Consider the following 20199-nt stretch of genomic DNA (forward strand, 5'->3'; position numbering starts at 1 on the left):
ACTACATCATGGATGAACATTAAAAATACCATGCTAAGTGAAAGAAGCCATATACAGGAGGCCACATATTGTATGATCCAGTTTATAAGAAATGCCCACAGTAGGAATATCCACAGATGCATAATAAAGGTTAAGTGGTTGTGTGGGGCTCAGGGGAAGAAAGCAATAAGGAGTGACTACTCATGTGTATGGAGTTTCTTCTTGAGGTGATAAAATGTTCTAGCATCAGATCATGGTGATCTAATGGTTCTACAGACCATCATGGTGATATAATGGTTGCACAAACTTAAGAGCACACTAAAATTCTCTCAATCATAAATGCACATACATAGATGTTAGAATTAGCAGAGAAGGACACTAAAAAGTTATTACTAATTGTATATTCAAAAAGTAGAGACACGAAAGAACTAAAAAAAACCTGAAATCAAAACTTCTAAAGAGAAATATGACACTGTCTGAGATTAAGAAAATTAGAGAGGATGGGAATTAATGGCAAATCAGACATCACAGAAGATTAGTGGACTGGAAGCTCTCCATATACTGGAATATTATTTAATAATCAAAAGAAATAAGCTAATGATACATACTGCAACCTGACTGAATCTCAAAATACTTAAACTCATCAAAATAATTAGGAGCCACCTGAGTGGCTCAGTCGGTCAAGTGTCTGTCTACAGCTCAGGTCATGATTCCAGAGGTGGGGGAACCAAGCCCTACATTGGACACCCTGCTTGGCAGGGAGTCTGCTTCTCCTCTGCCCCTCACCCTACTCAGGCTCTCTCTCTTTGTCTTTCTCGCAAATAAATAAATAAAATCTTCAAAAAAATAATCAGACAAAAAATAGTACATACAGTGTGATTTTGTTTATGCAAACTCCAGAAAATGCATAATATAGGGAGGGGTCCCTCACATAGCAAACAGATTAGCTGGCCTATAGTTTGGAGGGAGAGGGGAAGGAAGTATAAGGTAACACAAGGAAAATTTGGGGGCGGATGGGGATGCTCTTGATTTTGAATATAGAAGTGGTTTTATAGGCGTACGCACCCATCAAAACTTAGCAAGTTATATATACACTTTCAATATGTGTGGTGTATTGTTTGTCAGTTATACATCAAAACAGCTGTTTTTAAAAAGGAGGCAACTCCTCAGGGCCAGTCTGCCAAACTGTTCTGCTCATTGATTTCACACTTGCCCCAGCTGACGCTTCAGAACTGAACTAGAGTTTAACACACACGTTGCTATTACTGTCTCTGCACCATCCACCTGTCAGTGGTTCCATCCCCTAGACTGACAGGCATATCATTATCTGCCCCCATTTTCAAAATTTTTTTTTAAGATTTCATGTATTTATTTGAGAGACAGAGAGAGCGCAGAGACCAAGTGAGCAGAGGGGAGGGGCAGAGGGAAAAGCAGACTCCCCGCTGAGCAGGGAACCCCCCAAAGCGCCATCCCAGGCCTCCGGGATCATGACCTGAGCTGAAGGCAGATGTTTAACCATCTGAGCCACCCAGGTGCAGCCCCTCCACCCCCCTACCCCATATTCAAATTTAGACACAGTTTCAACTGCATCAAATTTGAAACTTGGTTGTTTTTTCCAGAAGCAACATTTCTCAACTTTCTTGGCCTTACCTGTGACGAGTCTCCTGTTACCACAATATACCTGCAGGAAGGGTTCTCACACTTTTTGATCGAAAGAGGTCTGGTTGAAGGATCACAGAAACTCTCATTCACTTGAATGTTTTGTGCATTGGTGCACTTCACTTGCCGATGTGTCTCTTTTTTGGTACATGACGATGAACACTAGAAGTGCAATGACAAAATGAACAACGCATTCTTTCAGGCAGTGTCTTTGATACCTTAGGGGTCAGTACTCACGTTCAGCCACTGTCCTGCCACCCACTGGTACTGGTCGCAGTCCTGCTGCCAACATTGCCGCTGAAAATAAGGCCGGGTGGATGGATCACACATTTCATCAGCCACCCTACCAATGCCTCGGAGTCGACAGTATACATCCCTTTGCTGAACTCCAGAGCCACAGGTCACAGAGCACTGCAGAGAGGCCCAAAAAATTGGAACAATTAGCTAACAAATATCGAATCATGTAAACACGACAAAATAGTGCCATAGCCTATTTTCTTGTTTCTTTTCAACATAGCCTGATATTACATCAGGCACTAGAGAGAAAATACATGCAATTAGTGTTTTTAAGAGTATGAAGCATCCATACAAATGTGCAAATAAATGTTCTTTATTTTGCAGTATCTACTCAAGCCTTACGGCAACTATTGACAGGTTACATGACAAGTTCTATCAGTCAGTCCATCCCAAAAGATAACTCTCTATTCTGACTTAAATGTGCTTAGTAACTTTTAAACTCACTGCACAAGGAAACTACTTGGCTACGTTGCTTTTAAACATCATTTAAATCCTTAGACTTTCTGTATCATCTCCCTCCAAGGAACAATAATTTCCAAGATTGTGTTATACTCGTCTTTATGCTTGCAGCACAAACTTTGTACAATTTGAGGATCCAAATATTTGCTAATCTGTTGATTCATGACTACCTTCCAATGGACAAGTACTTGGGAAGCTGGTTGCGTAAACTGTAAACATAGACTATCTTGTTGTCTTAGCCTCCCCAGGTCTCATTTTCCTGATGTGCACAAAGAAGAGTCTGTATCATTTGTAAAATTTCATAGAACACTTCCATACATGTATTCCTGGTAAGAGCTCTGCCTCTGACAAGCAGGGCTGAGGACCTGAGGCTCAGAGATGGTAAGTCACTTGCCTGAGCTCCTGCCTCTAGTTACAAGATGAAGGTCAGTTCTTTCTGATTTCAGACACTGAGCTGTCACTGTGCTCCCTGAGGTGGGTGGGGAAGGATTTGGTAACCTCTCAGAGCCTTCCCAGCTCTAGAATACAGCGTCCTATTACAAGAGAGCGTGGCTACAGCCAAGAGCTATGGTGCCAACACTAATAAAGTGTGGAGAATGCCCAGGGGTATTTATTTAATTTCTAAGTTCGGTTTTCTCTGCTGCTTGTGATTCCAGAAAGGATTGGAAGTCCTACTGAGGAATATCTATGGTCTCATCACTGTTTCCTGTGATTCCATAAGGTCCATTGGGGCATCTGGGTGGCTCAGCTGGTTAATCATCTGATTCTTGATTGCTGCTCCAGTCATGATCTCAGGGTCGTGAGATGGAGCCCCACATCAGGCTCTGTACTGAACAGTGAGTCTATTTGAAGATTCTCTTCTCTTTGCCCCTCCCCTCTTTGTTCTCCCTCTGTCTCTCTGACTCTCTTGAAAATAAATGAATAAATCTTAAAAAAAAAAAAAATCGGGTCCTTCACCACGTTCTGAATTTCTGCAGGAGCTCAGAACAATGAATTTATTTTTCTACAACAATAAATGTATATCTGCAGAATAAGGATTTAACGTGAGTGAGAAAATATTTAGATCCCACAATAACTAAGAACTTGGTTCATCCTGTAGACTTGAAATCCTTCTACAAACTGTTGTACCATTTACTCTAGATGCACTTGAAAGTTTAGAATTATAAACAGTATAAGCAGTAATCACTGCTATAATCACTGTCTTAAAAGAGAACTTATATCTATTTTTTAACCTATGAAAAACAGTATTACCTACATAGCTTATACTTACCTTCGTCTAATGCTTAAGCAGTAGAATTTTGCCCCCATTGAGTGTTTTCACAAAAAACTCAGCTCCATGTGTGGAGAAAACAATAATTTAGTGTGTGTTTTATGCAGGGCATAATATTAAGTAGACTAAAATGTCTGGAGATAGTTTAGCTTATCTGAACCTCTTGTGAAAATATTTAGCCTATAGAATAAGGCTCTTGCAAATATTTTTCAGGGATAATTTCAGAAATATAAGCTATATTTGGAAAACTTCCTGCCTCTAAACCTGAAAAAAAAATTTCCTGGAAAAACATAATTCACAAAACATAGCTTAGCAAGAACTTCTAGCAGACAAATATAATTTTCTAAAATTCAATAAACCACAGTGTTTACTGATCCTCTGGCCATAGCACATGTTTAGAAAGATCTGCTGTGACCATGGGTAACTACTATTGTGGATCTCTTCCCTAAAAGGAAAAAAAAATGGATTACTGCTTGGAAGAAAACAAATAACTTTTTGTTTTTCAGTTTTCTTTTTTTAAGAGTATAAAAAAGTAAACTGATACAATTTTAGATTTGAACAAAAAAAGAGAACATATGGCTTAAATGAAATATTTCTTAACCCAATGTCATCAATAGTGCTAACTGCCAGATCCAACAAAAATGTTTCAAATCTTTTCTTAATTTCATGGACACATTCAGCAGCATTAACCTGCTTCTCTTTGTACCCTGTGAGTGCTCTGAACAGTTTCTCCTATGCATCAATTTTCTAAATCTGTTCTCCCTTTTTTTTTTTTAAGATTTTATTTATTTATTTGACAGACAGAGATCACAAGTAGGCAGAGAGGCAGGCAGAGAGAGAGAGAGGGGAGGAAGCAGGCTCCCTGCGGAGCAGAGAGCCCGATGCGGGGCTCGATCCCAGGACCCTGGGATCATGACCCGAGCCAAAGGCAGAAGCTTTAACCCACTGAGCCACCCAGATGCCCATAAATCTGTTCTTTTGATCTCGACATTTACATTTGCATGTGTTTGTAAAAATTTTTTATGTATTTACAGAAATTGCATATGTTTTTTACATAGATACGTCAAGGGCACCTCAAATTCAATATTTCCAAAGTAGAATCTCTGCCTGGCCAGGTTCCCCTACAGTGGTGGATGCTGTGAAGACACAGTTACTCACTCCTTAGTTGAGTGGCTTACTAGCATGAATTCTCAAGGTACACCTCTAAGTCTAAAACATGTACCCTTATTTAACAGCTTCATAGAACTACATACTTATAAGCATGTTCTGTATCATCTTTTTTAAAAATCCAGATAGCTAATGTAAAGCACCAACATTGCATAATTTAATTCAGACAGGATAATCAGTCAAATATCCTATTTATATGTAATATGCTATAACACTGCAGAGACTGGCACCTAACAGATTGGACAGTGGAATTGGAGAAGGTGAATTTTAGCCAACACACAGGTACTGTAGCCATTTTAGCTATTGCAGAGCAGACTTAAAGAAATGTTAGAATGTGTGTTGCAAAAATAAGTTCACCAAACTGCTATTTCATAAGCCACTTAAAATGCAAATGGGAAGCGTTCTCTTTTTGTGCATTATTTATTAGTTCTTATTAAGATTTAGGTCTTGAGGGGCACCTGGGTGGCTCAGACATTGGGCGTCTGCCTTCGGCTCAGGTCATGATCCCAGGTCCTGGGATCGAGCCCTGCATCGGGCTCCCTGTTCATCAGGGCACCTGCTTCTCCCTGTCCCTCTGCCACTCCCTCTGCTTGTGTTCCCTTTCCTGCTGTGTCTCTCTCTGTAAAATAAATAAATAAAATAAAATAAAAAAGATTTAGGTCTTGACATTGGGAGGGTATGTGATATGGTGAGTGTTGTGAAGTGTTTAAGCCTGATGATGCACAGACCTGTTCCCCTGGGGCTAATAATACATTATATGTTAATAAAAATAATTTTTAAAAAAGAAATTAATTCTAAAATTGTATGAAAAAAATCATCATTCTTAATGGTTCAGCATCTTAAATTCTGGGGAGATCTAGATTAAATTCTAGACATAATTAAGGAAACGAAACCCATAAGATTAATATTTGAAACAAAAAGTCTGCATTTTAAGATCTTATATATTCTTCATGTTTTATATAATTTAGCCAATTAAAATAAGATGCTACTTTTTTTTACTTAAAAAAAGATTTTGGTCTTGATTTCCACATAGTAATTTGTAACTGTGGCTTATTTCAAGAGAGTCAATCGTGCAGCAGTAGTATTAGCAATATAGGGCATTTGGAGTTAGGAGTGACTTTAGGAATACATAACTTCAATTTCTCTTCAGTTTTGAAATTCCTTTTATAGCAATAGTAAACGAAAGACCACCAAACCTACCCATTCTTTCCTACCCTCAATCCACTTACATTCACTACATCCTGAAATGGTCATTCCATTTTTGGGTGACCCTAAGGCTAGCGAATACTCAGCTATTCTGAGCTGAAATATTCTTCTTTAAACGTTTACCCATTGTCCAGAATCTGTCCTCCTTCCCAACAGAGAGCAAATCCATATTCACTTTCATGGGAGAAAGTATGAAGGTATAAGGTCTAAAATCGTGGGAGCTGTTTTCTGACCAATAGGAGTTAACCAATAAAATCACAGATATGCCAGTCCAGCACTCTGACCTTATAAAGCTGCTGAGTCAAACTTAAAACCAGTGACATAGTTTTGTTACAGAATGAGGAAATGTCTTGGAATTTAAGCCAGTAATCCTCAGGGCTTTTCCAACTTGCAGTAGGACACAATGGAACTGACAGAACAGTAGTAACTATTTGACTGTACTTCCCTTGGGATTTGGTAAATTTTTCAATGCTTTTCTTAAAGTGTGGGTCTTCTGGAATAGGCACTGCTCCAAAACTCTGAGCAGGATCTGTGCCAAAGATCTGAATGCTATCCATCATTAACGTAGCCTGATATGTTGCTAGTAATTTCAGCAACTACGTCATATATGATATGATCAACAAAACTCTGTTATGATCCATAAGCTATAAAATCCATATATATCTTATACCCATACAACATACTTTTTAAAAATGTAAATAAGCTTGCAATGAATTCGGCACAACATAGAAATTACATTCCCATCGAAGGCATTACTATGTGTGATGCGATGACAGTCTATAACTGTTGCCTTTAGGTGCCCTCACGAGAGTGGCAATATGTTGCTCAGGAAATATAAGGATGTATAATGATACTAATGAAATAATTACGATAGCAACTATAGTAAGAAAAGCTGAAATGGACCTGTGTTCAAGTGCTTCGCCAACAAAACCCACCCCCCGCCAAGACACACTTTTGGTCTATGACCTATACAAGCTACTTAGCCTCTTTAGCTGTTGTTTTCTTTTTTCCAAGCAATGTCGGGATGTGACTGTCCCTCGTTGCTCCCTTCCTATTCTCATCTCTTCCCTTTTCTTTTAAAGATAAAGTTATTTCTCCCTTGAAAAGTTTCTTTTTTTTTTTTAAGATTTTATTTATTTATTTGACAGACAGAAATCACAAGTAGGCAGAGAGGCAGGCAGAGAGAGAGGAGAAAGCAGGTTCCCTACTGAGCAGAGAGCCCGAGGTGGGGCTTGATCCCAGGACCCTGGGATCATGACCTGAGCCGAAGGCAGAGGCTTTAACCCACTGAGCCACCAGGCACCCCAAAAAGTTTCTTGATACATGCCTTAAACCAGAGTAAGTCATCTCAGCCCACTCAGAGAAAGTCCATCAGAAAGAGAGGAGAAAGGAAGGGAGTGAACAGGCAGAAGAGAAATGCAAGAACAGAGCTGCTGGCACCAGTCAGAAGAGATTTGGAAGTATAGATTACTCAGTCCCAGAGCAAAAAAAGGACGTCCTCCCTGTGCTGGGGTTCCAGTCTGTCTCCAAAGCTAGAAACATCACTTAGGAAGAGAGAAGCAGCTCTGGGTTCTTAGTCAGTGGCTATGGGGACTCAATTAAGATTTATTATCTTTTAGGTTATAAGAGATATATACATATACATCAGAAATTTCTGAAAATAAGGAAATATGGATTTATGTATTTTGGAAATACAGAAAATATGGAATTATAGAAATAAAAAATCACTTAAAATATTAACATTTAGCATATAGTGTCAAAAAATTTTTTTCAGGGGCTTTGGGAGAAGGGGGCACTAGCTAATAGATTTGTAAGATTTTGGAACTTCTGTCACCTTTGGTTCCAGCTCTGCTTTTAATCTAGTAGAAAGAAAATGATGGGCCTCTGAGAAGAGAAGCCAGGCAAGTGGTTGGTAGCAGGTGACTCTAGATTCCACAGGGTGGAGTGAGATTCTCTAGGTCATCTTTCTAAGTTGTCCAGCAGATTTGTCATGATCAAGAGGAGGCAAGAATTCTGGACTTTTTTTTTTTTTTTCCTAAGCATAAAACTACATTTGGATGGTACTGAACTAAATAGATGGAGTATGAGAAAATGAGGACTCTAGCACCATGTTAGCCTTAAAAACCTGAATATAACGAGAGAAGCTAGTATTCCCATATAGGTAAAATTAAGTTTAAAAAGTAAACAAACCCTTTCTGGTTTCAGAGAGTGGAGGGAGGTGTTTTTTTTTGTTGTTGTTGTTTTTTTAATGATTCTAGTATTTACTTTGCCTCTAAAGGTATACATCTGGAGGCAGAGGACAAATGGCCCTCTGTACCAATGTTTGTTTCTGTTTAACAGCAGTCACTACAATGCATTACTAAATCCTTTCATTGAAAAATGATATCAAATACCAAATTAAGAGTGTTACTTCAAAACTCATTTGAGCACCTCTGTGGTCACAATTTTCTAAATGAGTCTTTCCATTTGAGGTATAATGTAAAATAGTAATAAAATGAAATAATTTTATAGTGAGTGATTATACTAAAGCAATGTTACAATTTATAAAGTCGGAACAAAGTAGCAACCAGTGATTATCTCGTAACTACCTCTGAAATTACACTTCTGCTGAATATATTATTAAATGTAGTGCAGTGACAGCCTGCAATTGTTAACCTCATGTGGGTACTTTTTATAGAATAAATCAAAAGCCAACGACTTCACAAATGGTCATTTGTTTCTGGCAGAGAGTTGAGGACTGTGTGGGTGTATGAAGCTAATTTCTATGACAAGGAAAACCAAGTCAAAGAGAAGAAAGCAGACTCTGTACAAAAGCATCTGTGTTTTTTATAGTCTTTGAATATTCATATCTGTATCTTAGAAACCCCTTAAACATGTTCATGCAAGTGAGTCTTATATAATTTCATACTTGGTGGTAAGCCAAGGCCAATTTGTTAGCACTGATGGTTGATTCCCTGTTGTGCGGCTGGAGGTCAAGGGTCAGAAAGCGTCCCCTGTGAATACAGACCATAGCAGCAAGGAAATCCTGGGGAATCAATAGGAATCTGGTGGCCAAGAAGCAAAAAGCCTCTCCCACTTCCACACCCATTCCCCCTTGGTTAGGCTGATGTCAGAATTAGGAAGTCCTGCCACACGCTGGGTTCAGTGACTTTACAGTGTTTCACCCTTTGGGAGAAAACCACTTTTCACATCTTGGTCCAGATAAAATAAGGCAAACCCTGACCTGAAGCAAAAAATCACAATATGACAAATACATAAATTAAGAGTTGGAAAGTGTTTTTTGCAACTAAATCACAATATTCAAAATAAGAAGTGTTCAGCTAGATACTGAGTTAGGTGCTTAGTGAGCAAGTTATCCATCGTCCCTGAGATTTTGTGGCCTGAGACCATGCTGAAGAAGTAGGCATGGGTTAAGTTGTTGACTCACCAATCACAGAAGATAGTTAGACATACAAGGATATTTGAGTTATACTAGAGCTCACACTATATGCAAGTAAATAATGGCAAAAATACATATACAGGGGCCATTGTACACCTGGGAACAGATGATGGACTAGACTGGAATGTTTGCAAGGAGATTCAAGAGTTACTTTGAAAGAGAATTGGAAGAACCTGTTGAGTGACTGACTTCAAGGTCAAGAAAGAAAGAGAATGATGCAGTGTTTCTTTCTTAAATAACTTAGTAGGTAGTAGTGGCATTTATAAAATAAAATCAGTTAAAGAAAATCTTTTAAATTGTAGCCTTTTCTAAAGCCTGAAAAAATAACTTTATTACTTTACCAAAATTCAGTGTTGAAGCAAATTCTCGAGATATATGGGTTTTTTTGGTGTGTATGGGATGAGAAACAAACATGTTTGCTCCCAGTTTTCAGCCAAATATGAAGCACTGTTCTCAGCCTGTGAACACTTGACAGAGGCTCTCTCTTCTACAGAGAAATCTGAGATGCTCAATTTGGCAGCATTTCCTTCAGTAACAATGACGTGCTGACACAGTGCCACACAAAACTGATGCCCTGCCCCATGACTCTAACCTCACAGAGTAAATGATGATGACTTAGGAATTCAGGGGAACCCCACTTCTTCTGGTTCCTCTCTGAACCCCTATCTTTAACAGACATTGCTCCAACATCACACAGAAGCAAGGAAGCTGCATCAGCAGAAGAGAGGTTTTCTTTCCTTCTGAAAATTCTGCTCTTTAAGAAATGGCTAAGCCCGTTGAGGTCCTGCTGAGAGCAGTCAGACCATTCTGTGGAGAGCCTACCCCCATTGAAATCAGCCCCCAGAAATCACTCTGGTGAAAATTTCCCACTTCATTTATAGCTTTTACCTCTTTTCTACTTCCCAATCTGGTCTTCATTTGACATCCATGATCACATGCATACAACCCCCAATTTAGATTTTGGGCTTACTTCCCCGTGGATGCCAGGGTAGTTATCAGTCATCTTTCATTAACCAAGTTCTCATTCTGGATTTCATGTATATATTGGCTTCATTTTGGCTAAATCTTTCCAAGTCTGTCCACTCTAGCCTTAGACCAGCTCAGGCTCCCTAGCTCTGATGTGTCCCTAACTCTTAAACAACTCCAGTTAGGATCCTGTTTAGAACCTACCAGTCCCTTCTCCAACATGTAACCTTAGTTCAAATCAAGACTGTGGTGTGGCAACAAGGCAGTCACTAAACATGTCATCATCTATACTTTACTTTTAGACTATCTGGAACTATATTTAGAACTATCTGGAACAATATGATTATCAGTAGCTTCCCATCCCTGATATTCAGTAAAAGAATTTTTTGAAAAGTTTACAGTCACTGGGGCACCTGGGTGGCTCAGTCATTAAGTGCCTGCCTTTGGCTCAGGTCATGATCCCAGGGTCCTGAGATGGAGCCCCATATTGGGCTCTCTGCTCAGCAGGAAGCCTGTTTCTCCCTCTCCCTCTGCCTACCGCTCTGCTAGCTTGTGCTCTCTCTCTCTCTGTCTCTCTGTCAAATAAATAAATAAAATATTTTTTAAAAAGGGAGAAAAATAAAAGTTCACAGTCACAGAAAAATCAACTAATTCATTATTAACTATAGACTTAGTAAACGTGTACTGTACATTAATTCAGAGCATAGCGCAAAAAATGTATAACAGAATAAAACACATTTTAGTGGAGTAAAACCTTCAAGGTTATTGCAACAGACTTGAGATTTTCTTTTTACATGCAAAAATATGTTTATAATTATAAAACACATCTCATACCTCCTTCCATCTATTGGCTTTCCATGAAGGGCATCTGACAGATCTACAAGCTTTTTGAGTTCGAGGTTTCTGTAAGTGACTGCAGTATTTTTCTTCTATTTTTCCTTGGAATTGGTCAATGCAAAGCACCTCACGATACTTTAAACCTTTACCGCAAGAAGCTGAGCACTGGAAAATAAACAAATATGCTTAATTAATTTTATCTTGACTAATTTATCATCAAAATGTATAAAATGAAGAGTCGAAACATCATTGCTTTGATGTTTTCATTAAGATATAACTTTGGTTCCTCGGATTAGAATTTAAAATCTGTCCATCTGTCCTGGACCATCAATGGATGTTGATACCATAAGGTATCCATTAATTCCATAAGTAGTACTGACTGTCTACAGTATAGCAAGTATTCTTCTAGTATAGAAATGTTTTAGATCTTTTAAAGGTAAAGACTATCTGAAGCTAACTCCTGTTATCACACATGATTTAATTTTAATTTTGCATGGTCACCACCTATTTTATTTTAACCCCATATTTCCCACACTGCACTTTGATTTAAAAAAATGCAATGATTTCTTTATGCAGGGATGGAGAAAGAGAGTATATTAGAGGGTTGCTAGTATAGAGAGACCTTTTCCCAGATTGATAAAAACAAAACAAAACAAAACAAAACAAAAAAACTGAACTGAATTGCACTTAAAAATAATTTTTCTTGGTTTCAGAAAAATTATTTTTAAGTGCAATTCAGTTCAGTTTTTTTGTTTTGTTTTGTTTTTTATCAATCTGGGAAAAGGTCTCTCTATACTAGCAACCCTCTAATATACTCAGTTTTTTAAAAAAGGAAATTCTCGGGGTGCCTGGGTGGCTCAGTGGGTTAAAGCCTCTGCCTTTGGCTCAGGTCATGATCTCAGAGTCCTGGGATTGAGCCCTGCATCGTGCTCTCTGCTCAGCGGGGAGTCTGCTTCCTCCTCTCTCTCTCTGCTTGCCTCTCTGCCTACTTGTGATCTCTCTCTGTGTCAAATAAATAAATAAAATCTTTTTTTAAAAAAGGAAATTCTATGTAAAGGTATAAGTGAAATAATAACTTGACTTCATTTTCAGCCAGTTGCCATTTAATGAGTGAAGCCAGGACAATGTAGTGGGAAGAGCTTCTGGTATTGAATACCATGTCTGCGTCTTAATACTTGCACAACTCCAGGCACATTTCATTACCAGTCCGACTCCACTTCCCCATTTATAAAATGGAGATAGTAAGACCAGTATTACAGCAGATGAGATCAGATTGCAGATGAGATAAAGAATATGAAAGGTCAAATCCAGTCCTATTACAAGTGGTACATCCTCAGTAAATATTAGCTTCCTCTTCTACTGTTGTCCTTTGTATAGTCTCAGGATGTTGGAAATTTTCAATGTGATATATGTACCAAGGAAAAGTTAAGCAAAGACATGGATTCCAGACAACTCCTCTTGTACCTCTGAGACAGCTGTTCACATATGGTTTCATTTAAAACATATACTGAGTTCAGAGAGCACGAGATAATATATTATACATTTTATCTATTAGTTCAAAGACTGTTAGAATATCTAATACAGACTATTAAATGCTTTAAATATTTCAAATAAAAAAATAGTGGGGGTGTAATTTATCTTTTTATATTATCTGCAATACTGTATCTCATTTGTGTAGGCAATTAATTTAATAGTATCTTGATTATTAAGACTTATTACCATATCCCGAACGCTCTCTTTAACACAGTCTTACATGTCACTTAGAACATACTTAATTCTGTGAAAATCTCTAAGGGATTTTCATAATTTGTGCATTCTTTCCTATTGACCTTCTCTTCTGGATCTACCCACTTGCTCTACTCTTTCTGACTTGAGTACTTTTCAGTTTCTTGTCTTCCCTGTCTATTTTTCAAAGAGTATGGTATGATTTATACCCCAAAAATCACATATTATTTAGTATCAGGCATATATCATCACAAAGTATATGTACATGTTCACACATGGAAATAATGCTTTTCCCCTTTGGTATATATTATTTTTTCTAATCTTTGTGATCTTTAGGACAGAAGAATATTCACTACTCTTCATGTCAGCCTCTTTTAAAAAGTAAGCATTACTGTGAATATTTAAGATAAACATAGGTGTTCTTATGGAAGATGTAAAAACTTTTAGAATCTTATTCATTTTGTGATTATTGAGTTTCTACCATATGCCAAGAGTTGCAGATACAGATTCATTAAACATCTCTTGCTTTTGCCCTTGATTTATTCTCAAAGTGTTATAATTTAAATGACACATACCACCGATTAAATAAATAGCAAAGTAGAGCATAGATAATATTAAACCCAATAAAGATCAGGAAAAATACACACGACATAAGGACCATTAAAATAATACAATAAAAATTATGGATTTAAGGAATTCTGAAAAGTAGCCATTCTTTTCTGGGATGTTTGATAAGTACTCAAGGAGAAACTGATATTTAAACTCAGTTTTGAAGAAGTGGGCTTGCTGATGGAAAAAATGGGTGGTCATATATTTGTTTAATATCTCTATATGGACATTGTCCACATGTCTGTTTTGTAAAATTCTCAGAGTTTTAAGAGTGCCAAGAATCCAAGAATCACACAGTAAGTATGCAGTAAATTATTGATATTTCTGATAATAATGAGCAATTCATTTACAAAACTGTATAATACAAATAGGGGACACTGAAGATCTTCCTTTATAATTGAGCAATATATTTCCTCTCTGAGCAAAAACTATGAAGGGAATGTAAACTCACACATTGTAGTACACTGTCAAAGTCAAGATTATTCTTCACAAGACTGAACAGTGTCTAACTCAGCATCATCTTTCTCTTCTTCATTATTCCAATCTTTAACCAAGACTATTATTAAACATAATTTTAAACATTTTTTGCTTCCAAAACTGACAATGGCTCTCTATGATCTTTATTAGCAAATCAAAACTTATATTCTTCCTTGTTTTCTTGATCCACTAAATTTCAGTCAGCATATCTTTCTGACCTCATGTCTGTTACTTTTCAATATGCAGTGTTGCTCTACTTAGGCATTTCACGTTCACTCAATAAGAGCGCCTAATTTATGTTGTTTCCTTTTACCTCAACTAATCACTTCCCCGGGTGCTTTCTAAATGTGACTTATCCTTAAAGCTCTAAGTCAGTCCCATGTCTAAGGTAAATACATATCAATCTTTCACTTCTCTGAATTCTTCTGAGTCTCACTGTTTTTCTCACTTCATCATTTTCTACTTTTGTCACACACTTTATCTACCCAGACTTCTGGAGGTCAAGGACCTTTTAGAGATTACCCACATTACCCACAAAATGGCAGGTACAATAAATATTGGCTGATTAATTGATGTTGATCCTTGTTGCAAGCAATTCTTATTTGTTTTTGTTAAAATCTAAAGTAATTTATTAAAACATTTAAAATTCCTTGAAATATATTTATTGCTTTATAAACACAAAGTTTCTCTAGGAAAGTTAGACAAAAAGTACAAAATCAAAGAACTGCAAAGTAAATTATGCCTGGTCACACTTTTAAAGCAGTGCTTCCTTTCCTTCTCTTCTTTTGAAGAGGAGTAAATACATTATTTTATCATGTCTGATGAGTTCCATGTGAGGATTTAAGTAAAAGAGAACATTTAGGCAAAGAATAATATTTTAGTTGGAATGAGGTAGTCATAAAGTAAATAACTAGTGAAATGGTAGCCTCTTTCTCTCACACCACAATACACTCTGATTTGTAAAGATACCACAAAATAGCTCACTTGATAGGATACTCAAACATGAGAATTTTTTTTCTTCTGGCACTCCAGCAATTTTTTTTCCTTCTATTTTATATTCCGGATACTGTCCTACTCCCTTGAGATTTTACTAACACTATATAGTTTCCAACATTCTTGTCAAGAGAACTCTTAAAAATCACCCCTATTGTCCTTAGTTGACATAGTCTTAAATTCTGAGATATGTTTTCCTGAGTACCATGAAATAGTAGATGTAGGATACAATCCACTTCAGAAGTAGCAACACCAAAAACAGATAACCTGAACTGACTATTCCTGTAAATTAGGTAAAGACAAATATCTATGTATGGAAAAGAAAACATGTGAAACAAATGGAGAATTTGCAAGCCCTAAAAATGCAATAGAATCTCCTTGGATGGCACTTTCAGTTCCAAGATGGAATTTTGGAATTAACCATTCTAATAGGATTAACCTGGAACAAGTCTATTTTTGTTTTTAAAGTTGTGCATAATTCCAGGATAAGATTACTTTTGATATTTGAGGTGTGATTATTTTGTTAAAAATATAACAGAAGAGCGAATTAATTGACAGTTTGTTAAAGATGTTGATTCTAGACACTAAAATTGTTAAAACCAAATAGAGCAATGAATTTTATTTAGCTCCAGTTCTAGGAAATGGAAAACATCACCATCAGATGCACAAAAAGGTACTCAACATCACTAATCATCAGGGAAATGCAAATCAAAACCACAATGAGCTATCACATCATACCTGTTAGGATTATCATCATCAAAAAAAGAAAAAAAAAAGAGAGAGAGACAGAGAGAGAAATAATTACTCTGGTGTTGATGTAAAGAAAGGGAACCCTTGTGAACTGTTGCTGAGATTGTAAACTGTTACGACCACTATGGAAAATAGTACAGAGGATTGTCAAAAAATTAAAAATAGAACTACCATATGATCCAATCATTTCTTCTGGGAATTCACCCATAGGAAATGAAAACACAAACTTGAAAAGATATCTGCACCCCTACATTCATAGCAGCAATACTTACAAAAGCCAAGACACAGAAACAACGTAGGTCCATCAATGAATAAATGGATAAAGAAGCTGCGGTATATATATATATATATATATAATATATATATATATTATGGGATATTATTCTACCATAAACCTGGAGAAAATTCTGCTATTTGCAACAACATAGATGGATCTCAGAGGAATTATGCTAAGTGAAATAAGTCAGAGAAAGATAAATACCATATGATCACACTTATATGTGGAGTCTTAAAAAAAGAAACAAGTTAGAGATCAGATTTGTGATTATCAGAGGTGGGTGGGGGAGGTGAATTGGAGAAAGGTGATCAAAGGTACACACTTCATAAGTACTAGGAATAGCATGACTATAGTGAACACTGCCATAATATATATAGGAGATTGTTGAGAGTAAATTCTAAGAGATCACAAGGAAGTTTTTTGGTTTTGTTTTTATCACATCTGTATGAGATGACAGATGCTAACCAAACTTATGTCAATGATCATTCATAATATGTCAAATCATTATGCTGTGTACCTTAAACTTACAGTTATGTATATCAATTATATCCAATAAAAGTGGAAAATATTAGATGAAGTGAATTTTTTCTTTATTTCTAGATATCACATCATCTGTTAGTTATCTGCTGAAAACGTAAGCACTCACAACCATGTGGCTGGGTGTCACATCTATCCAATTGTTCATTGTATGGTGATACTTGCTAATTTCCTCAAACAAGGAACTCTTATACTAGGTGACAAAAGTGTTAACATAATTTTTTTGTTTTAGGAAAGCTAAACACACAGAACTGCAATCATTACACATTACAAATCTAAATCCAGAAATCATTCTCTCAAGAGCAACTGGAGAAGCATCAAATTATAATGTACAAAATGGAGTGGTTTGATTTAAACACAATTATAGCTAAAATATAATCAGGTATTGGAGTGTCTCTTGAAATAATTTAAGAAAATTAGTTGTGTTTGCCTTTGCCTTAAGTGGCATTCCAAATAATCAATGAATTTCTCAATATAGGGACATGTATTATTTATCTTTAGTTTGATCTTTTTCAAAACTGAACTATGTCATGCTTCTGTAGTAAAGTTAAATTTTTTAATGGGAAATTTTGACCATAGCTATTTTTTTTAGGATTTTATTTATTTGACAGAGAGAGACACGGTGAGAGAGGGCAAGTAGGGGGAGTGGGAGAGAAAGAAGCAGGCTCCCCGCTAAGCAGGAAGCCCTAGATGCTGGGCTGGATCCCAGGACCCTGGGATCAGGGTCTTGCACCTAGCTATTGCACCTAGCTATTTTGCAGGAGAATTTTTTTTAATGCTTTGGTAATTATATGTTAAATGTCTTTATAACAGTATCACAAATCAAGATTTATCTATGAAATGGTATAAGAAAATGATAGTTTCAGATCAAGACAGACCATAAATTAGGTATTTTGTGGAGTAAATGACTTGTGCGCATCGATTCATGCATGTATGTTTTATCTATTCCTTTTGATTTTTAAGAAGCCTGTAACATTCTCTAAATAAAATAAAGAGGCTGTCTCTGAACCCCAGGAACAGCATGGTTTTTGAAATCTTCATCAAGCCAGTAACACCTACATAGCTAAGAGAAGAGCCTAATTACAGTAAAATCTTAGATATGAGTTTTATACAATTACTCAGTAATTGGGAGCATGCCCCACATTGATGGAACCCTCTTTTAAATGGAGTTCTCCTCAGTTATTAAAGAAGTAAAACATTACTCTTAATCTCACAATACAAACTGAGGGTTGCTGGGGGGAGAAAGGTTGGGAGAAGTGGGGTGGGGTTATGGACATTGGGGAGGGTATGTGCTATGGTGAGTGCTGTGAAGTGTGTAAACCTGGCGATTCACAGACCTGTACCCCTGGGGATAAAAATATATTATATGTTTATAAAAAAGAAAAAAGAATGGAAAAAAAGAAGTAAAACATTAACATAGTTAGAATAAATAGCCAGAATATACTAGAATAGGGTATTCCTGTGTTTAAAAAAAAAATTAACAAAATATGCATATTAAGAGTAGGATGTCAACTCTGCAAAATAGTACTGCTACTGTTCCTTTAATGCAATGCATATGTGCACTAAAAAGTAAGATACTAAATCTATCAACAGGGACCCTATTCATACTATTTCCTGAAAGATTATACCTTGAGTTTTAAAGTTAAATGGAGTTTGAAAATTCTTTTTAACCTGTTACAGACCTTCTTTGACTATGCAGCTTTAATAAACCAAGACAGCATTCGGTCCCCAAAATAATCACTACTGAAATAGTTCATACTCTATTTGCCTCTAATTTAAAATTTGCAACTTCAGACATATAGCATTTTTTAAAGTCAGATTCATTTGCAAAAATGTTTTGAGTCCCAACTTAAAGGACAAAGAAATGCATTATTAACAAACATATCTAGCAAGCTTTCTTTACATTCACATCATTGGTTAATAATAACATTTTAATTTCTATTTCATGTTCTAAAATACTATTTCTAAATATTTACATATATTGTATATATTTATATATTTATGTACATAATGAATTTATGGTTCAAAGCTAATAGGCGTATCTCATGGGTAATTAATTTGGTTAATTCAATTGGAAGTACTATTTAAAGATAATTTATTATAAGATAATTGTTAATATTTTCTAAATTATGACTTTGGAAAATTTTTGTGATTATTTTCACTTTCAAATATAAAACCTGAAGTAAAGTTGCAATAATTAATGCAAGTACTTCACAGAAATTTTCATTTACCATATAATATTATTTTCTACACACAAAATACTAGAAAATTAGAATGAAAAATCACCTCAGTGAAAGTTAACTAAAATACTCAATTATTGGATTAGTTTTCTTCAATAATAAGATTTGATGAACAATCACTACAAACATGCTAAAATTTATTTTGCTATGTGAAATAGTAAATGCAATTCTAATTCAAAATGTAAGCACTATCCATAGTAAAAGAAATAGGAAGATTTATCATTAGTTTAAGTCCTGTAATTTATTATTTTAGCTTTCTCATGGTATAGTATCATCGCTTCTTGGCCTTTTGGCTAAGATCAAGTGTAGTATAGTTTGGGGGTAATGAACATTTCAGACTTTTCTATAAAATCTGTTTAGCAAGTGGAACTCATCTAAAGAGTTCCTGTTTAGAGTTTTTATTGACTCACTGAGTAACATAAATCTTCGCAATCATAAGGTAACAGGATAAATGTTATTGTCAATATGAGGAATATAAATCTTGACTAATTTTGGTAATTCTTTAGGGGCCATTATTGTAAGTTTACTTTTTCTTAATGTCTTTATACAACTCACAACAACTGGGATGTTCCTTTCATAAGACCACATGACACATTCCATAATGAAAACCACCCTTGTCCCCTGGGAGCTACATCCAGAATCATGAGCCTCTGCCTCCCCGGATGGAACAAAGTAGAAAACTGTTCAGTGCGAGTAGACCATAAAAAGGTTAAAAGATCATAATAACGACTAAAAAAGCATGCCTTTAAAAAAATAATGACTTTTAAGGCATTGCTATAGTAACATTTACAAAATTCTTAAAATCAAGTGCCAGCGGAATAGCAGGATTTACCATTTCAGATTTCGCCAAGTGTTTTTGTGCTGGCTTTGTGAGTGAACAGAAATAAAGCCAAGAAGCTTGCTTTCAAGTAGGGTTATAAAGGTCTGGAAAGGAGTATACAAAGAGAATTCTCAGATGAGAAGTAAAAAAAGAGATCTGTGAACGCTTTCACAAGACAAAGTCAGAGTTGAAATCAAAAGAACAGTATCCATTGAACATATTTATATCTACTTATCATATGTAATAATAACTGTGATGCAAGAATATTTTAGGGATTAATTTCTATGAATTTAAGCTAATTTCAGAATTATCTTAATTAGATTAAAAATAAATTCTTTGGGTCAAGTTTCAGGTGGGGTTTCACGGTTTTTACTTTTGGAAGTAGAGGACAGAATAAAAGAGCACAGGATTTGGAATCGGGCACCCACATTTTAATCTCCGCTGTCACTGGTTGAGCAACCTTGGCCTAGGTGCTTAACCTTGCTGATCTTC

General features: G+C 36.1%; 1 protein-coding gene across 1 annotated transcript in view; it reads right to left on the reverse strand.

The window, feature by feature from the left end:
* Positions 1-20199, reverse strand: part of ADAMTS20 (ADAM metallopeptidase with thrombospondin type 1 motif 20) — a 103482-nt gene that overhangs the window by 43091 nt on the left and 40192 nt on the right. Inside the window, exons 17-19 of the mRNA XM_082742264.1 lie at positions 11277-11444; positions 1876-2049; positions 1630-1800 (exon numbers count right to left, since the gene is read on the reverse strand). Coding sequence (XP_082598390.1) covers positions 1630-1800; positions 1876-2049; positions 11277-11444 — 513 coding nt within the window. The remainder of the gene's footprint in view (positions 1-1629; positions 1801-1875; positions 2050-11276; positions 11445-20199) is intronic.

Source organism: Mustela nivalis (genome assembly GCF_964662115.1).
Source record: "Mustela nivalis genome assembly, chromosome: 7".
NCBI lineage: Eukaryota > Metazoa > Chordata > Mammalia > Carnivora > Mustelidae > Mustela > Mustela nivalis.